General features: G+C 39.4%; 4 protein-coding genes across 6 annotated transcripts; 3 read left to right on the top strand and 1 right to left on the bottom strand.

The window, feature by feature from the left end:
- The first annotated feature begins 359 nt into the window (after positions 1-359).
- LOC115758620 (ficolin-2) lies at positions 360-1,403 on the top strand. Its single transcript, XM_030699357.1, has 2 exons — positions 360-997; positions 1,061-1,403. Exons 1-2 carry the CDS (start codon positions 402-404, stop codon positions 1,191-1,193), a joined length of 729 nt encoding a protein of 242 aa, XP_030555217.1. The 5' UTR covers positions 360-401; the 3' UTR covers positions 1,194-1,403.
- Positions 1,404-6,102: 4,699 nt separating this feature from the next.
- LOC115760669 (integrator complex subunit 8) lies at positions 6,103-9,945 on the top strand. Its single transcript, XM_030702139.1, has 7 exons — positions 6,103-6,628; positions 6,701-7,096; positions 7,169-7,280; positions 7,335-8,278; positions 8,341-9,211; positions 9,268-9,730; positions 9,803-9,945. The coding sequence occupies exons 1-7, from the start codon at positions 6,514-6,516 to the stop codon at positions 9,920-9,922; spliced, it is 3,021 nt and encodes a 1,006-aa protein (XP_030557999.1). The 5' UTR covers positions 6,103-6,513; the 3' UTR covers positions 9,923-9,945.
- Positions 9,946-10,092: 147 nt separating this feature from the next.
- On the bottom strand, positions 10,093-11,444 carry LOC115760680 (flap endonuclease 1). Its single transcript, XM_030702150.1, has 2 exons — positions 11,261-11,444; positions 10,093-11,192 (listed from the first exon to the last, which is right to left on the bottom strand). The coding sequence occupies exons 1-2, from the start codon at positions 11,340-11,342 to the stop codon at positions 10,114-10,116; spliced, it is 1,161 nt and encodes a 386-aa protein (XP_030558010.1). The 5' UTR covers positions 11,343-11,444; the 3' UTR covers positions 10,093-10,113.
- A 201-nt stretch (positions 11,445-11,645) lies between these two features.
- On the top strand, positions 11,646-16,604 carry LOC115759784 (protein DEK). Of its 3 annotated transcripts, none has more exons than XM_030700859.1 (11): positions 11,646-11,770; positions 12,217-12,448; positions 13,070-13,557; positions 13,643-14,057; positions 14,123-14,223; positions 14,281-14,466; positions 14,530-14,721; positions 14,786-14,870; positions 14,931-15,049; positions 15,122-15,274; positions 15,333-16,604. In XM_030700859.1, exons 1-11 carry the CDS (start codon positions 11,687-11,689, stop codon positions 15,345-15,347), a joined length of 2,070 nt encoding a protein of 689 aa, XP_030556719.1. In that variant the 5' UTR covers positions 11,646-11,686; the 3' UTR covers positions 15,348-16,604. The 3 variants fall into 3 exon arrangements, with proteins under 3 accessions (XP_030556719.1, XP_030556727.1, XP_030556735.1); XM_030700867.1 differs by having other exon boundaries at positions 11,647-11,770; positions 14,533-14,721; XM_030700875.1 differs by lacking the exon at positions 11,646-11,770 and adding an exon at positions 11,842-12,143.
- Positions 16,605-19,791: the final 3,187 nt, after the last annotated feature.

The following is a 19,791-nucleotide window of genomic DNA, read 5'->3' as shown; positions in this document are numbered from 1 at the left end:
CTACAAATATGATAAAACACCTAAAAGTATACTCTTTGAAGCCCTGTTTGAGCAAAACTGTTATTACTCCTATCTTCCATTTTTTTTTTTGCCATATGATAATGATATTTTAACTAAATTACAATCTAATCAATAGTGCTCATTTGACTTATAGAACTCAGTCAGCTAAAAAGCCTTAAGGCATGCGTGTGTTCTTTTAGGATAAGTAATCAATTATAGAAACCGGCTATCAATTTATTTATGTTACTTTTACTGAGTCTCAAGTGTCAAATTCATTTTCTAAGAAGTCCAGTGAAATCTAATCAATGCCAGAAGTGAGTCATTGAATTTTATCCCACTCCGTATAAAGAGGGCAAGTTCTATAAAATCACAGTTAGTCAAAGCAGCCCCATTGTAGGAGAATGGGAGCTCTACACATTATCCTATCGGTGCTGTGCCTGACTGTGGCTACTGCGCAGTCGTTCGCGGACATAACGCCCTTCAAAACGTATCCCGCCTCCTGCAAGGAAGCCAAGGCAAAGAAGAATGGCATCTACAAGATTCAGCTGAAGGGTGGAGAGCCCTTTAACGTCTATTGCGATGCCACCATGGCCGGCACTGGCTGGTTAGTCATCCAGCGACGTGTGGATGCCAACATTAACTTCTTCCGCAATTGGTCAGCCTACCAGCAAGGATTTGGCGATTTGGATGGCAGCTTCTTCATTGGCCTAAATAAGTTGAATGCTCTAACTGCATCTCAGCCACACGAGTTGTACGTATACCTTGAGGATTTTCATGGCCAAAGTCGTTATGCCAACTATTCCGCATTTGCCATCGGCAACGAGGCCAATCTGTACGGCCTAAATACCCTGGGTATATATACCGGCAATGCTGGAGATGCGCTCCGGTACCATCAGAACATGAAGTTCAGCACCTTCGACCGCGACAATGACAATAGCACCATAAACTGTGCTGCACAGTTCTCAGGTGCTTGGTGGTATAAAAGTTGCATGTACAGGTAAGCAAAGACGGTTAACCTTATGAGTTAAGTTATTAATATATATATCTTCTGTGCTTGCAGTAATCTTAATGGCGAATATTTGGGTGGCGAGTACGGACAAGATCTTGCGGGTCGTGGCGACTGCTGGGTACAATGGCAAGGAATTAATTATGCCTACAAGAGAGTGCAAATGATGATTCGACCACTGAAATAAAATCAATTAGCCTTAAGGCTGCAAGCCCTCGAAACTCCAATTAATTCTTTTACTAAGAATACATTTTGTCATTAAAAATGATTTGGTTCAAATTAATTATATTTTAGGGGAGACCCAGCATTAAAACATAAACAACTTGGGCCCCATTCACTGCGTTTATCTAATCATATTTTGGAGATAAGCAGAAATTAGAAGTAAAAAATTAAACCCTTTCATTGAAATGAAAATGAAAAATTAAAGACCAGCCACGGCTTGAACCAGATTCGCGAGTTGAACTCTAAGTGGGGGAGTTGCATCGAGGCTTAAACCAAGAAAATTGTTTCCCGATTTCTCTACCGGTTCTTTGAATGGAAATGATTTTTTCTCTATATACATAAACATGTCTTTCCAATGCACAACATTCTCAGATTTAGATGGAGCATCGTTTGGCTCGTTGACAGCTGCTCCAGGTCCAAATGATCCACGTTGCCAACGTAGCACGAACAGTAAATTCCGCATAACTTTGTCAAACAGCCCGACACATTGTCGAGGTATCCAAAATAGAAACTCTTAATTGCGAGTATTACGTTGAAAATGATACCAATAAACACGGCGCAGAGCGACAAAAAAGTTTTGGAGGCAAAATTAGAACAAAATGCGACGTCTTCACGCACTAAATGTGTTATAGGATACATATGTACCATGTACATATATACATACATACATACATACCTACACATACTTAACAATATTCAGTGTGGGGACAGCTAAGAAATTCTAAAAAAAATGTCGTGAACAATATTCGAGCGAACATTTTGAAACTATTTTTCCAAAACTCACACGGCACCAGACCATGGCAGCGACAAAGACATTTACATAACTTATGTGTCCCTAAGGCAGCAGGGCATTTGTGCTTCTTTAGGCTGTTTGTAAAATAAAGCTCATCAGGTTAGAGGAAATTTGTTAATCGCACATTTCTATCTCATATTTCTATATCATATATCCTATATATATATAACCCTCAAACATAAGAGATCTTTGACAGTGGCTTAAAGCAAATCATGGTATATAAGGGTATTTAGGGTTCGGCGACTTTTGGCTGTCGTTTTAATTTCACAAGGAAGTGTGGAAATATTTAAGCATTCGCTTTACGAAAGAACGCGCCTCATTTCAGAACCCATCAACGACGACACGGCGGCGGAAAACCTCGGCACAATTTTCATTTCAGTCAGAAATTAAGAGATGTTGTACCATTTGATGCCTCCCCGGGCGGAGTAGCTGTGGATCTACGGATCTCTGGGGTGGGGTTATTTCTGAGAGTGTTTGAGTAGCGCGAGTAGGTGTGCGTAGGTGTGTATATGCATGTGCATGTGCGTGTGTGTGTGTGGCGCTGTCAACTGCTGTTGAAAGATTTTCATGTCGCTGTTTCCATGCCGCCTGCCAGCAGGCGACAGACATGAAATTCTTGAAAAACATTTTTAAAACTTTTTTCAAATTTTCCGATTTTGTTGTTGTTGTTGCCTGCTGTTGCCTCCATACGTAAAAGATTTAGCAATAGCAATGAATTTAGTTAATTTATGGCATTATTAATGACATTTTGAAATATTAACAGAAAATAAAAAAAAAGAGCTCGCCAATGTTTGAGCTGACAAAATAAACGGCGACATTTTCTTTTACTACATTTTTTATTTTATTTATAAATATATATATATATATATATATATTTTTTTTTTTTGCAATAAATAAAAACAACTTTATATGCGCTGTTTTTCTTAAAAAGTCATGTGAGCTCTGTGCTTAAAACGTTTGATTTCCGTTCTTTTTTTGAATACCTCTTTTCTGAATAAGAATGAGTATTGTGAACAAAAGACATTTCACTGGGTCAGTCAGTTATTCATATATTACGCTCCGTATAGCTAGGCCAGAGTATAAATATGCAGAATACTTTGACATTTCTGAATGGCACGAGCTAATCAACCTGCATAAAATGCAAATTTCCTAACAAAGAAACTCAAAGCTCTAATCGAAATTAAAATATAAAACAAATTTACGATTCAATCAATAGAATCTTTCAGGGTCTTCTTGTCTAAATGCCATAAAATGTTGAAGCGCCTCTTCGTTTTTTTTTGTTTTTTGTTCGTTTTTTCTTCTTCTTTAGCTGATTTAGTTTTAGTCAATAAGCCAGCTACACAAAGAAATTTACATTAATACGAGAGCAAAGTATAGCACATTATGCAAATGTTTGTTTGGCTCGAGTCTGTCACATGCCCTGGCAACAAATCCAAATACATTATATGCCATATAGCCCCGTCATTATAGATTTCGCTCTGAATTTGATGAAACTGCGCTTGAGCTTTCAGCTCTAATCAAGAATTCCACAAGTGCTGCCTGAACTGATAACCTGCGCCTGGGCCTGTTATTGAGACATGCGCAGGCGCCTAATTAATGATATTTAGCTGAGATTTAGACTTTCTTGAATTCATTAAATAAAACAAAAACAAACACACAAAACAAAAATAAATAATATAAATAAAAAAGCATTAACAAATCTGCTGCGTGTGCACATTCTTGGCAAACAACTTTGATCCCATTTAATATATAGAGATTTATAAATATACTGATTAAAGTTATTTAGAAAATAGGGATGGAAAATACCATTGAATGCCAAACGTAACAATATGACCAAAATCTTAGGCATTACATAATCTATTTCGATCTTATACAGGGTATACAAGATTTATAATTATTTAATGAAAGCATATACGTTTTATATATTTTAAACGCATTTGACATTTTTATTGCTTCCAAAAGCAAACCCAAGAATTTCAAAGTCAAGCAACTAAAACATTATTATCAATTTTATTTGTATTTGCAATTTCTTTATATACGTCTGGCGTGTTTATAAATTATTGCATAATTATTAAAAAAAGAAAAACTATGACACACTTACAAGGTTTGCGAGTTCATGGCTAAGGACAATCAAAATTTAATTCTCAGAATTTGCCGATAACGAATTTAAGTATTAAATAAAACCTGTACAATACTCCAATCCCAAAAGTGGCCGTAGAATATGGTCGCAAAATATATATATATACATTTCAAATGAAATTTCTGCAATAAATGCGGGAAGAGTTTTTCGCAATATGCAATATTTTTTTGGTTTGATTTTTGAAGGCGAACTTCGTTTATCTAAAGTTAATATGGCCATATTCTGCGGGCGTGGCCGAAATTGCTCGTAACTTTTTATACCCTGCACACAATTAAAATGGGTAAAGGGGTATAATGTTTTCTTTTTTTATATAATGTAGTACACAAGCTATAGGTCAAGTCAATGTCTTGAATGTGAGTTATTTCTAAAATTGCATAACGAATTATATGGGCTTGGCTTCTGTTGCCAAGAGCGAGCCCCGAAATACGAATACAAGTAAGCGAAAGAAAAATGTCATAAAAAACAACAACCTGACTCGATTAAAATCATATACATAATTTGCATAAAATCACCTGAACGTTAAATACTTATTTCCAGCTTATGCCATGAAATGATCATAAACTTCAAGACAAAGCGGCAAATCAGAGTTTTATGTAAAACGAGACCAAACTCGACGGGGAACGTGGAAGCATGATGAATAAGCACTGCGAGAAATTCTTGATACACATTATAACAATTTTTTTTTTAAAGTTATATTTAAATTAATTATTTATTTTTAATATTAATTTTTATCAATGACGCTTGCTACTTGAATCTGTAGCTGCAATATTAGAACATCCATATCCCAGCTTGGGATTTGAACCCAATGTTTTTTCTTTTCATTTAGATAGCTGGCTGTATCAATAATTCAACCCATTTAGCAAGAACTAATTTATTAATACCTTTGATACTAATTAAATAAATATTGCAAATATAATAAGAATAAATTTAAATCATACTAAAAACACAGAATATCAAATCATTAAATAAAGACCCATTTTTATTTAATTCTCGCAGTGTAAAATTGATAAAATCAAAACAAGAAAGTCAAGAGTGCCCGACTAGAAATTACCCATCTATACTTAATCATGAACTATCTTTTATAATGTTCATACATAGTTTTTGTACAGAACAGTTTGTATCTATAGCTTCACCTTTAAATAAGCATATACATATACATATACGCATACTCTTGATAATTTATCCGCATAATTATGACTTCGGATATATCGACTGCTTTGTGCAATGAACCCTAGCTCAACTTTATTATACCTTGATTCCTTATTTAACGGGTACAGGGTATACAACTAAAAAACTTTGAGTCTAAATTATGTGCATCTCAAATAAAATGCCACATATTTGCATAAATGAGCCAAATACCATTCAAACTATTTTACATTTTTAATGAACCCAAAAAAATTATATATATATATATTTTTATATACTCCTCTTTTATCGTCTGTGACTTTTATCGATTTATGCGCAATAGCCGCCATAAAGAAGAGTTTTATGACTTTAAATTAAGAATTGTATCGACGACTATTAATTAATTAATAGACACCCAGTGCATTTAAAGGTTTTTTCTAAAGTTTTCAATAAAAAATTAAATTATAAGCGAACAATACAATCATAATTTATGTTAAATATGGGTGCTGCCAAAAACTCAAATAACTAATAAATCCAGGAAGTAAGTCTTGTTAAGCGATTTAAAAATACATATGTATGTACATATGAATACCATCTACCGCTTAACCTGGACTTGATTTATCTAGTTTGAATACTTGTTGGAGGAGCTACGCAACAGTTGAGCTCTGCTGAGAAAACAGTGTTGAAAAACGCAAAAATATGTCAACGAACATTTGCGACAGCTGGCAAAAGATATCGATAGAAGATATCGATATGAAGACACACATTTGCCAGTCACAGCTTAACATTTCTAGATCTACCAACCGACAAAAGACTTGTTTGATTACTTAAGCAGTAAAATAAATTTATAAATTTACGCGCTCCACGCATATACGTCATGTTGTCTGTTCCTTACTTGCAGTATATTTAAATAACAGTTGGACTTCGCTATTCCTATTTTGTGACGCTGTTGGTAGCTCGAATCTGTCAATAACAGCAAAATTTAAATTAAAGCCCCATTTTCCAATTTACCGGCTAGCTAAAACAAAAATTGAAAGAAATTATTAACTAAAACTGTACCGCCAATTGCTTTAGCATATTTTTATAAATCTGAAGAATCGGGTATGGCAGCCCAAGCAGAAATGTTGCCCTCCACTGTTAATAACAGATGAGCAAACTGTTAAGTTTTTGATGCCGAAAACATATGTTTGAGAAACGAAAAGCAGGGACTTAATATTTAATAAAACCATGGAAGACCCTCTGAAGCCCAAACCAGTACCGCTGGCGGCAGAAACAGTATTGTGGTTTGAATTTCTACTAGATCCGAACAAAATAACACAGCATTTGCAATGCAAAAATCCCGGTATGAGATGCAACGAAGCTACTCCAAATCTTTTAGATGTGACATTGGCAACTTTATTTCACATACTTTCAGAGCCCAGTGCCGTGGAGCTAATCATGCAGTTTATCAGCATGACGCCGGACACCGCGATAGCATCAACTGTGGTCACGCCGGGCAGCGATTTGCAGAACCTAGCCGGTGCCAGCGTCGGCGCCAATGCCACCACGCCTGCGGCCTCAGCGGCACTCAATGTGCCGCTCATAGCCCAGCAGCAACGGCAGGGAGATGTACATCTGCAGTTGACGCGCAAACAGTTGGCCTTAAAAATTCTCGAGCTGAAGGTGGCCACTTGGCTCAGGTGGGATCTGGATGCGCTAGAGAAAGGCCTGCCCGTGCTCATGCAGCTGGGTCTGCTGCGCGATCTATGCACCATCAGCTATGGTCGCGTCGTCAGCATTCCGTTCCCAAACGATTTTGATTTCAAGATTTGTAAGTTTCCTTTTCCACACTTGCGTCCTGTAAGATTGATTGTGTGTGTGTGTGTGTGCTTGTGTTTTTCAGCACCCTCTGGAAACGAGCGTGCTGCGCGCTTTGCACTGACCATCTACCATCGGATGATACTTCGGCTGCAGCTCATTAAGGACAGCGCACTGAAGAGTCCGCGTCCCCTTATGTGAGTCTAAGGCACAATTACGGACAGACTTAATAGTTTCACTTCTAATGGCAGGTTTCAGGCGGTTGATCAGCTGCAACAGTTTTTGGACACACCCACCCAACCCTCCATCGAATATCTGGAGCAGCTGTGCTCATCAGCGTCCAGCAAACCTTTTCATGTGTTCCACTACGACAGCTTTGTGGCCCTGCAGTGCGACACACTAAGCACCGCACAGAACTTCGACATAATGCACTTGATCACTCCACAAGAACTGCGCGCCCAGCTTCAGTCCGAGCTGGCCCATTACTACCTCCATACCAAGCAGTATGTGCTGGCGCGTGATTCAGCCGCCGGGTGCAACAGCAATCTTCAAGCGCTGCCACCTGGAATGACGCGCTTCTTTTGCCACATTCGACCCACGGAGTTGGAGGGTCTGTTGCAGGCTTGTGGCATCAGCGCACAACAGCAGACACTACTGGAACGCTTTCATCAATCCCTGCTCAACAGCTATACAGACATTGTGTCTATACTGCGCCTAGACAATCGTGCGCGTGAGATTCCACTGGTGAGCCGGCGGAACGTAGAGCTAGACATTGAAGGTGCGATCTCTACCGGACTGCTAAAAGAGACGAGCCAGTTGCTGCTGCAAGTTGCCGCCCTAAATGTAGTTCGCACCGTGTTCGAGTGGGGCAATATTTTTGGCAGCGTGGAGTATTTTGAGAAGTACCATGACTTGGACTACATGCCACCCTTTATGGAGGCAATGCAAGATGCTCTGGCACACTGCAGCCATTCAGAGCAGGCGGCACTTAAACATTTTCTTATTGATTGTGTCTTGTACCAGCAGCAACAGCAGCAGCTGGAACAAAGCCGACAGCTGCTACACACTTTGCGAGGCATGGGTATATTTTCTAAAGAGGAACTGGTCGATTTGGATGAGCAGCTAGTCCAGGCGGCGCTGCCGGTGCTTAGCAACTCGTTGGCTACACTCAACGATTGGATATGCCATTCAAAAAGTAGGTCTTATTAACCCAACAAATTTCTACGAACTGATTTCCACTGATTGCCTATATTACAGTGACTCGCGTTGATGTAGCCGCGCTGGAGCGTCAGTTGATCACCTGCACGAATGCGAACAGTGTGAGGATTCTACTGGTCAAACTGTGTGGCACGGCACCTGGTAAGCCGCTGTGGGCAATCAATCCCAGCTGGGATGTGCCACAGCCGCTAAAAACACTTATCATGGCAATGCCGGTTAGCTTTCTGCAAGACTTCAGCTACGTACTATTGGGAAAGGCGCGGGAGCTGGCGGCCCGTGGCAACTACATTGATGCGGTGTCTATGTTGAGTGTGCTTAAGTCTGAAACGCAACGTCAGGAACTGGGTGGCAGTGCGCAATTGATGTGCAAGCTGATAACTTGGGAAATACTGCATATACAGATCACGCAGTGCTTGGATGAATGGCATCAGAAGCCACTCGACCTGCAAGCGCTCGGCACACGTTGCAAACAATGCTTGGGCGCTTTGCAGGCGGGCGATTCAATGATGCCAAGACTGGAAATTCTCGAGAGCTGCGCAATCATGCTGCTGAATCTAACGGACTTCCCGCCGCTTCTTTACCTAGACAAGCGGGCGCAGCAGTTGGAATTACCGTTGGCCTTTGCAGCCACCTTTATTGAAATGGAAAAGATGAAGGGGCCCAAGAAGGTGTGTCGCGATGCCTGGGAACTGATGCTCAGCTTGTTCCTCAATGTGCCCAAGCGTGCGTCATCAGGCGCTGGCAGCGGCGCCAGCAGCTCGCTTCAAGCATTTCTGCAGCGTGTGCGCCATCAGAGTGTTTTTGGACTTGCTATTTCCATGCTCGGAAAAATGCACAACATACTGAAAGATGACCCCAATCACGATTTAAGCTGCGAATACATGCAGCTCTGGCCCACCAGCATTAACAAGTAGGAGTATTCTGGTTTATAAATAACAAGTTCTTAAATTTTACTTATTCTTCCAGCCTAAACAGCTACAGTCTGCGAAGTGTATGTGAGACGCTGCAGTGGCTGCTTTCCGAGGCACTCAGCTACTATCCGCAGACTATCTCCTGGCTAAAAATGAAGGGCGATCTAGAGCTGGCTATTGGCAATAATGAGTCTGCCATGCGCTGCTATGTTAACGCCCTGGTCACGGGGACCGACTACTGCACCATGCCGCTACAGCGCAACGTGGCCGATGACTATGTGATTAGGAAGATGATTAGGTGTGCCGCCAACTTGGGCTGCCACATGCAGGCCACCGTTCTTTGTCAATTTCTAGACGAGATCGACTATGGCATTGTCTTCAAGAATCTCAGCGAAAAGTCATCTAACTTCACAGATGCCATGGATGCATACTACAGCTGCATATGGGATACAACGCTCCTCGAATTTATCGTAAATCTACACGCGAAACGAGGCGAACACAGTCGAAAACTGGAGGCGGTACGTCAAAACGAATAGATTGATCAGACATATTTCATTATTATTTTAATGGTCACACTTGCGGTGTTATAGATCTCAATGATGGGCACCTTGGAGCTAAATGCCAACAACAATGAGGAGATCAAACGGGAGAGCGCAATGGTACGCAAGTCGCGCTTCTTACGCGCCCTGGCCAAGCAGTATTTGCTGTAGTCACAGGCGGGGTCACCCCCATCCTAGCTACAAACTACATCCACGACCAAGCCCACAAAGAAGACCAATTAGAGTTAAGCCCCAAAAGGTTTTGTAATGTTACGCAATTAGAATGTAAGATTAAAGTGTAGCAATAGGTTTTCCTGGTTAAATTAAAGAAACTTGTATTTTTTTAGGAACACTCACGCTAATTACTTTGGCCTTCTGCCACGTCCAGCGCTACTTGTTTTAGCCTTCTTATTATTCGCACTTTTCTTGGCTTCCTCGGCCTTGCGCTTGGCAGCACTAGTGTTTGCATTGGGGGTACTAGGCAGTGTCGTGAAGAAGCTATCGAGGCGAACCTGCGTTTGTGCCTGCTTCGACTTGAGCAATTTCTTGGCACCGTTACGCACGCGCTCCTCGTTAAACTGCCGATCGCCGCACAAAAACTGAACCAAGCCATCCTCATCGGGCTCGGTCCACTTTAGGTCTATAGCGCTGGCATCGGCCACATCTGGTTCGATGAAGAGCTCGCGTGCTCGCTTGTAGTTCCAGTTCTCCGGCACTGGGTATTTGCTGGTGTCGATGTTCTCCAAAATGGTCTCAATGTCCCGGTAGCTTTTGATCAGCTCTATGGCGCGCTTAGGTCCGACGCCTTTAATGCTCTCGCAGTAATCACAGCCCATTAGAATGCACAGATCAATGAATTCCTTGCTCGTCAGCTCCAGCCCCTGCAGCACCTTGTCATAGCTAAACTCCTTGACAGGCATTTTGCGCGCTTCGCTGTAGGTCAAATAGCGCAAAAGCTTACAAGATCCAAAGGTTAGCGCATCCATATCTTCCGTTGCCGTAGCATATACTTTGCCTGCCTTAACTAGAGCAGCACATTGGGCCTCAGCCTCACACGGTGCGTCTACATAGGGAACACCCATGAGCTTGAGTAGCTCTTTAGCCTCGCGCGAATGTTCCTTAGTGACGCGCACCAGGCGACGATTGAATTTGTCTATCTCCGCTTCATCACCCGCCTCTGTTGCCGCTTTCAGTGCTTTTTCGGCCTCCTCCCGCCGTTCGGCGCGCTTCGCCAGCTCGCCAGATTTCAAATCTGGCGGCTGTCCATCGAAAACGTAGACCGGCTTTATGCCATTATCCAGCAGCCGAATGGTGCGGTAAAACATGCCCATGAGATGTGAGGTTGGATCACCGTTGACGGTAGCTAGCTGCGCGCCCTCCGACCGAACCGCAATGAGAAACTGATACAGGCACATGCTGGCATCAATAGCCACTTTGCGACCTGGATTGCGATTGAAATTGGTTTTAGCTATTCAATAAATGCAATGCTTGCGTTGGATGCCTACTCACCAAAAAAGTTTTTAATTTCACTTTCACGTATGGCCTGTGGAGCCAAATCCGCAATTAGCTTCGATAAGCCCAAAATACCCATGATAATTGTTTAGTGTGTGCTTGTTCGGTGTTCACTTATTGTTGATTATTACTATGATTTCGCTAGACGAATACTCAGCGCGCGCTTTTAGTTGCAAATGTTGTGCACGCGTCTTGCTGTGAGTGTCAAATAAATGCAGCGCATTTGCGAAATATCGATAGCCGCTATAGTGACAGAGGTAAGTACGTCTAATGGCAAGCATAATGACTAAGCAGCTTGTGAAAGAGTTTTCATTTAAATTTGTTAAATACTCGACTGAAGCTTAAATGAGTGTAATTTGGTGGTATGTTATATTTTAATTTATCTTGCCGCCAATTATCGAATTCGAGATTGCATCGTTATCGATGTATTTACTCATCCCTAACGCCACACACATAAGCAAAAGCATGTCGGCTGACGAAAAAAAAGATAAAACCATTGAAAATATGGTATGTAAAATACTGCAAATTATTTCAAAATCAAGTTGAAAGTGCTTGCCACAAACGCGCATAAAAAAACTCCTGGATGCAAATGTGTTTATCGTGTAACTAAAGCGCAACAAATATTGCTCTCGACAAATCGGTCTTCTCCCCTGCGACCATTCGTTTATGTGTATAAACATGGCGTCGTTGCGTTTGTATGTTGCTTGTGTCTAGTTTTCGGTGCGTGTGAGCGGGACAACGTGTGCATGCCAAATGCCCCCATAGACACGCATACACAAACGCAAAGCTCAAAAGAAAACTTGTGTGTGCACTAAAACATTTGAAAAAAAATACGAACTGAAACGCATAAGCCAGCGGCCGAGCAACGCACAGTCCGATGGTAGTGGTAGTGCGCCAAAAATTTGCAAGTGTGAATAAATTGTTTTTTTTGCTCTTGTTTTGATTTACGCTAGGATGCCAACACAACGCCAGAAGCGGAGACGGCGACCAAAGAAAATGCCGCTGATAAGGTAGTAATCGAGTCGAAGGCGCCAGAAAGTACAGAGCCAACTACACCCGATTCAGAGGTAGCTAAAACTGTAGAGAAGGAGAGCGACGCAGCAGCGTCACCCGCTACTGATGACGTCGCTGATAAAAAAACTGTTGGAGACGCAGCGGCTGTGGCCGCGCCAACATTGGATGCAGGTAAATAAAAGAAACAAACTCGCACATTCATACACACACATACTTGAGTCGTATATGTGTACGTGCCTGTATGTTGTGTAAAGAAAGAGCGAGAAAAACAAAATTCATAAAATGAATTTTGCGCGCGTTTCGTAAAATGCGGCGAATAGTATTGCTGACAATTCATTTTCGTCGCTTGCCGTCTTTGTTGCTGCGTTGGCTGTGGCACCGCTGTCTAAAATGCCGCGCACATGTGTGATCGTCTGCGTATGGTGGTTCGAACTCCGCGCAGGGAGTGTGGGTGTTTATGCTCCTTTTCTCTTATCTTAGTTATTAAAAGTATTTATAGAACATCCTTGGCTATTGTTCATGCTAAACCCTGACCAATATGGTTTCGTGTAGTAAAAGCTAAGGTAGATAAAACTTCAATTTCATGGTTCTTTGCGCTCCCAAATCAAATAGCACTGGACTTCCCAAGCTTGAAGACATATATTTCAATAATTTTACCTTTTAAAGAATCCTTTGGAATCCTTTGAATTTTTCTTTTTAATGAATATTATTTCTAGACCATGTGAATTAAAAGATGTATATATGTAATAAGATAATAAATAATACATCGTTTTACAAATTATTTACCATCAGATGAGAAAAAGGACACAAAAGCGGCATCGCCAGCGCCGCCTTCTTCAGCAAAGAAAGTGAATAATGGCGCCAAGAAAAATGCAGGCAAGACTGAGGATGACGAAGATGCAGACGAAGACGAGGAGGAAAGTGACGCGGATCAGGTGGACGATACCCAGGATGATGTCAGCGATGAGGAGAAGAAACCAACAGCCACAGCGGATAAGAAGAAAAATGATGCAACAGATGGTGCTAAGCCCAAGTCTGGATCTGCAGGAGCGGACAAGTCAGCGGTCGGCAAGAAGACTGAATCCAAGGCCAAGAACGGCAAGGTGGAGAAGTCGGACCAAAACGAGGAAGATGACGACGACGCTGACGAGGGCGATGGTCTCGATGAGAACAACGAGGTGGCAGAGGATGACGAGAATGTGGTGGCCCTGGCAGAGATCGATCGCATTAATGAGAATATAAACAAGACGCGAGTCGATGGGCTCCAGGTGCTACATTCGGTAAGTTACTATCGGGGATCGGGGGTCAACATCTAACAAGATTAGGAAGCGTAATGGTTATTTACATTTTTCTATTATAATGTAGCTCTGCTTTGGCGCACAAGGAAAAAACAATGTGGTGAAAAAGAATCTGCGTTCGTTTGCTGGCTTTGAGTTTGCCAAGGATTCGTCGGAATATAAAAAGAAATACGAGTCCATTAAGAAGGTGGACAACAAATCTTTGCGTAGTATCTGCGAAATTCTCACGCTAGATCGCAAGGGCAGCAAGGACGAGATTGCGTCGCGTGTGCTCAAATTTCTGATGGAGCCGGATGAGTCGCTCTGTGTAGAACAGGGTGATGAGGAAGAAGAGGAGGTGGACGATGAAGATGTCGACGAGGACGAAGAGGCCGCCAGCGAAGACGATAAGAAACGCAAGAGCAGTAAGGCAAGCGCAGGCACCGGCAGAGGCTCAGCTCGCAATTCCAGCGGACGTCCAAGACGTGCAACGGCAGGCAAGAGTAAGTGAAGCCCAATCATTCAATGGAATGGACTCTTTGATTCAAACTCTTTGCCTTACTTGCAGAAATGTCTGCATATGTAGATTTATCTAGCTCCGAGGAAAGCGAGCACAAAGTGACAGTGGCTAAGCGGAGACGGAATGATGACTCCGAATCCGGCTCAGATGTAAGTTAGTTTATTATGTAGCTCCTCAGTCCAACCCACATTTTTTTCTGCTTGCAGTACAATCCTTCGGGAAACTCAGATTCTGATGCGGGGCGCGGCGGCGGCGGGGCTGGTGGAGCAGCTGGAGCCGGTCGTAAGCTCTCAGCACGGGGCAGTCGCGGACGACCCGCTCGTAAAAGTCGTCGAAGAAATTCAGATTCCGAAGACGAAGAGGAATCAGAGCTATCAGATGCAGATAGTGATGTAAGTCCTTTTTTTCAGATTAGCTTCTTTAATAAATTTCTAATGGCATTCGCTCTGTTTCAGCAGGTGCCGAAGCGCAAGCGACCGGCTACTGGAAAACGTGGCCGTTCCGCTGTGACCACTCCAGCTGGTAGACGAGGACGTGGGCGAGGCGCTTCTGCGCGAAAGCGCAAGGACTCTGAGAGTGACGAAGAAGAAGTATCGGAGGATGAAGAGGAGGAGGAAGTGTCTGAATTTGGCAGCGAACAAAGCGAGGTAAGTAAACCAACTAAAAGGATTTACGACAGGAACATAAACAAACAACTTTTTAATCTCGTAGGAGGAACGTCCCAAAAAGAGTAAGAAGCCAACAACGCCTGCGAAAAATAGCAAAGCCAACAATAAGTCAAAACCAGCTGGAAAGGGTAAAGCATTATCGAATGTTGATAGATGAAGTCATACTAACATACTCTCTTTGTACATAGCCGCTGGTCGACCGAAGAAATCAAAGAAAGAAACGTCCGAGGAGGAAGATGCTGACGACAAAGATGAGTCCGATGAGGATGAACCATTGAACAAAAAGGGCAAATTAGCATTCCCAACGGTAAGAAAGCACTTATATTGTTAATTATATATATACTATATATATTTTCACTATTTTTAATTCCCCTTGCAGGACGAGCAAATACGCGGCTATGTCAAAGAAATTTTAGACAAGGCCAATCTCGAAGAGATTACTATGAAAACAGTGTGCAAACAAGTCTATGCCAAGTACCCAGATTTCGATTTAACAGACAAGAAGGATTTCATAAAGGCGACAGTTAAAGCGGTAGGTGATGTTGCATGTAAGAGGATACAAGTCTTCTAAATCTTCTGTCTCATTATAGTTAATTGCAACATAAAACTACACAAAAACGGAGGCAATGGAGCCTGGGGATGGGCCAGCAAGCAGTAAAACTTGTAACTTGCACACTAACAACAATACAACAAGCGACCGCAAAGCAAATATATTTTGCCACTTTTTGAGAGCTGCTGCGACAACAAAGAATTAAATCTAGTTTTCCTATAAGCGTATAATTTGTACTCTTTAAAACCAACTAAAACTCAACCTTGAACGGATTATGTCCTTTTTCTATTGTGTACTAGGAGGCGTTATCCATATATATGCATGTGAATAATGTATATATGTAAACGTAATTTGTAAACACTTTATATTCATTTTCTTTATGAATACCAGCGCTCTCAAACGGCTCTACAAAAAGTGTGTAATTTAAGCAAAACCGAAATAGAAAAGAAAAGAAACTTGTAAAAACCTATAAACACACAATTTATACATTTAAATGTAGTGCTGATTGATTTGACGTTCAAAATTATGTATTTTAAATTAAGCAAAGAGGATAAATAAAAACAAAAAGATTATCTAAAATTCACACACTGGCAGCAGTACAAAGACCGAAGCATGGAAAACTTGACAAGTCAAAATTCAAAATTTATAATATTGAGATATATTGCACACGTTTCGGCTATGTTAAAACTAATAAAATATTTGGAATTAGGAGAGAAGGGCAGCAAATTCACTGGGAATAATGCCTTTAAAAATGCAAAATGCACAACTGCAGGTATCAAATTGAGAAATTTCGCAGGCAAAAGTTCGAAGTATTTGTAAAATATGTACGATTGCAAGTTTTGATATTATTGCGATTTCGTTTGATCATTGTGATGAGGACGTGAACTACTTGAGGAGACTTGAAATGGCCAGTTTTTTTTTTTTAACTCTCAAACGATTGTTATAATAAGTATAAACTTATGTATGATTTCCACTATAACAAGTTTCTGTCCTTTTAATTTATCCCAAGTACTTTGGCTTTGATAATAGATTGAAGGCAGAACTAAAGCAGGTTTCTCTTGCAGAGCGGCAACACACAACTAGGATTCACACACCAGACACACCCAAAATATAATATGCATGATAAATGAAGTGCATCGTAGGAATAATCTTGCGAATTTAATGTATGTACATTTTAAAGAAAAAAAAAACCAGGTTCAAAACAATGCTTTGAATCCACTCCCATACATAAATACAAGCATCTCAATGTACGTTTCTTGTAGCAAAAAAGAAAACTTTGAAAAACAAATGACAAAATAACTAAAAAAAAATAAATAAAAGAAACAAAACTCGATGTGCGTTAAAATGCAAATATACAGACATATATAAAGAATATATATATATATATATATATATATATATATATATATATATATATATATATATATATATGAAAAAGAAGAGTTTACGAGGATCTTACAACAAAGTTGGATAAAATTTATTGAACGCTCTCTCTCTATAGAACAGAAATTAACTTAACCGTAAACCGCATGCGTCCCAATTGGATGCCTAGATATAACACGATATTTTGTTTTATCTTTAAATGTTTCGCTGTGGAAATAAAGACGGATGACGTATATATGTATATCAACAATATATTGCGAGAAAATAAAGTGAAGTATGCCTTTTATTTAATGGGCTACGGAAAGTATTTGGGACCAGGATATTGGGTTGCTTCATATGAGTTCATAAACTATGGTAAAACTGCCAAACTTGGTGGAACCTTTAAACAAAAAACCGTTTCTATTTTTTTCAGATAGTAATTTATTGAGAAATTTAAAAATGCAATATTCGGCAATATTTAAAATAATCGTTGTAATATACTTATGTATGTAGTTTATGATTATGAGAGGGATTAAAGGTAAATATGTCAATTTAACTGGTTAAGTGGATCACGCGTATAAGGCTGTAACATAGATATATGATATCAATTTTCGATTTTGAGGGGGTTAAGTCCATTAAAGAAAACAAAATTATTTGTTCAAAATTTGTAAAAAATGAATGTTAGGTTTAAATGCATAGAATAGAATAGAATATAAACGGACTTTTTTCTCAATTGGCCCTGGAAATAGATCAAAGCACATAATTTAAATCAAATATAAAGAAATATATATCAATTTCAAAAATATCATTTGATTGCGAACTAAACGGCTTGATATTGACCCAAATTTTATGGCAAATGGATTTCGATGGGTTGTACAAAAGTCAGATACATTAAAATAGAAATGTAGTCGCTTTCTGTATATACTTACCACAATTGCAGATTATATACAGTCTTTCTGGTGCCGGATCACTAAAATTGAAAGAAATAAACAACTTCCCCATCCCATCAAGAAAAAAGAAAAGTATCTATGCTAAATCAATATTCAAAGCGAGCTGCTTCAATGAATTCTGAGATTAGAAATTGACGGCAATTGTTGATCTTCCAAAAAATATTGCCTTTCAATAGAGCTTTACACCGTTGCTTATGGAACATTAAAATGTCAATATCAATAATATTTATATACATACACATATTAATATAAATAATACTCGTTATTTAAGGGTAATATAAACCGCACAGATCGCAAACAAATGATATCTTGAAACCATATATACTAATATACAAATATTAATCGTGGAGATTGAGTTTTTATATTATAAATAGATATAATCAATATTTCAATTAGTTTGGAGGCTCATACGTGACGCTACTTTGGGGGTAGTACAGCGTGGAAAATCGTTGTGGTTGGCTATTGAAATATATAGAGAAATATACATGTCACATATGCATTGGATGTAATATATGTACAAATATAGAATGTATATATAGAGAATATCAGCAATATACGAGTACATGTGCATAAGATATGGCATTTAAAATATGTATAGAGAAGTAGTATATTCAAAATGTTTCAAGGTATAAGTATTCATAGACCTGCTACATACCCAAGAATTAACGACAGCGACTGAACACAAAACCAAAAGCCCGGCCCTAGATCCCATCCAACTCAGCGCCTCTGAAAATACGCTCAGAAACGATTTTCATATATGGCATAAGACGTTGAAAACAAAATGCAAAAATATAATAAATAGAAACGCATAAGTTGCATACTACGTACATGGTAAATGTACGTCGTATTTTAGTAATGGGTTTATATAAATATAATAATATATTATAGTCATTATGTGTTTATTCAATGTATCGAAGGCTGCTGCGAAAGAGATTAATAAATCTTGCAACACGCCCACTTTCTTGTACAAATATTCATTAGAAAGGGTGCATATCATTTTCAGCAGTTGCAACATTAATGTTCTTTTTGTTTTGTTTTTCGTTTTAAAGAGACATAAAACTTAGGCTATTTATTGCATATAAATATATATTTATAATGTTTCATAATTGCAGACCTACGGTATATGGTTCACTCATTAAAATGTTTATGGTTTCAATTGTAAGATTCGTAAGACACAATACACAATAATAACAGAAGATCTTACCAAGTTGCACGCTTTTACTTTACTATCATATATTTATTATATATATATATATATTACTTTTTATTCGTTTTCATAAGGTTTTCGGTTATGTTGTAATTGTTATGAACTGGTTTGAAGATGCCTGGATTAACAAACGGCCTCTGAAAGTACATACATGTGGTGCATGTGCATAATATACATACGTATTCAAATATTCAAATACATACACATACTCAAAATATTATCGAAATAAGTGAACTTGTTTATGAGCATTTCTTTATACCACAACTTATCATTTAAGATCTTACCAAATTCTAGGTACAAGTTTGTGAATTAAAAAAAAAAGATAAAGAAAAGAAAAGATATATAACAAATGCGCCAACGGATTGCAAAGAATTCAGACAGGACAAGCATTAGAGAGCATGGAATCTGCGTTGGGCCCCTTTGTAGGTTAATTGTATGGGTGCTGCCTAAGAAGTTGCTTCAAATCGAACTGAAATCAAAATGATGACTTAAAGCTATATAAAGAATCATATGGGTTTCTCCTCAACGGGAATATTAAATTAAAAAATTGTAGTAATTGAGTAACAAAGGTTTAACAACAGTTCAACAAACCAGTATCATCCAAGAGAAAAAAAAAAAAAACATATTCCTAGGCATTTTTTGTTCAATGTTTAAGTTATATAAGACCATTGGCAATTTTACAGGTTGAAATTCTTACCAGATCAGTAGAGACGTTGATCGTAGTATTTAATATTATAATATATGTGAAGGTATAATGTTATATGAATGCATTAGAACTAAGCTAAGTTAAAATGTATGAGAGAAACGTTTTGCGGTATCAAAAGGTAGGTCATATTTTGTATATATGTTTATTTGTTGTCTTTCAATCAACACACTCCAGCGTGGACATAGTTAAACATGTGCATTGGCTAGTTTGCAGCAGCTCTCGAGATGCCTAAATTGACGACGAAAGAGATGTTATGCGTGTGAAATTATATGCA

This window comes from Drosophila novamexicana, unplaced genomic scaffold (assembly GCF_003285875.2).
Source record: "Drosophila novamexicana strain 15010-1031.04,08,12 unplaced genomic scaffold, DnovRS2.1 tig00000008-arrow-pilon, whole genome shotgun sequence".
Taxonomy (NCBI): domain Eukaryota; kingdom Metazoa; phylum Arthropoda; class Insecta; order Diptera; family Drosophilidae; genus Drosophila; species Drosophila novamexicana.
The sequence above is the reverse complement of the archived record's forward strand: the minus strand, read 5'-3'. Positions and strand labels throughout refer to the sequence as shown.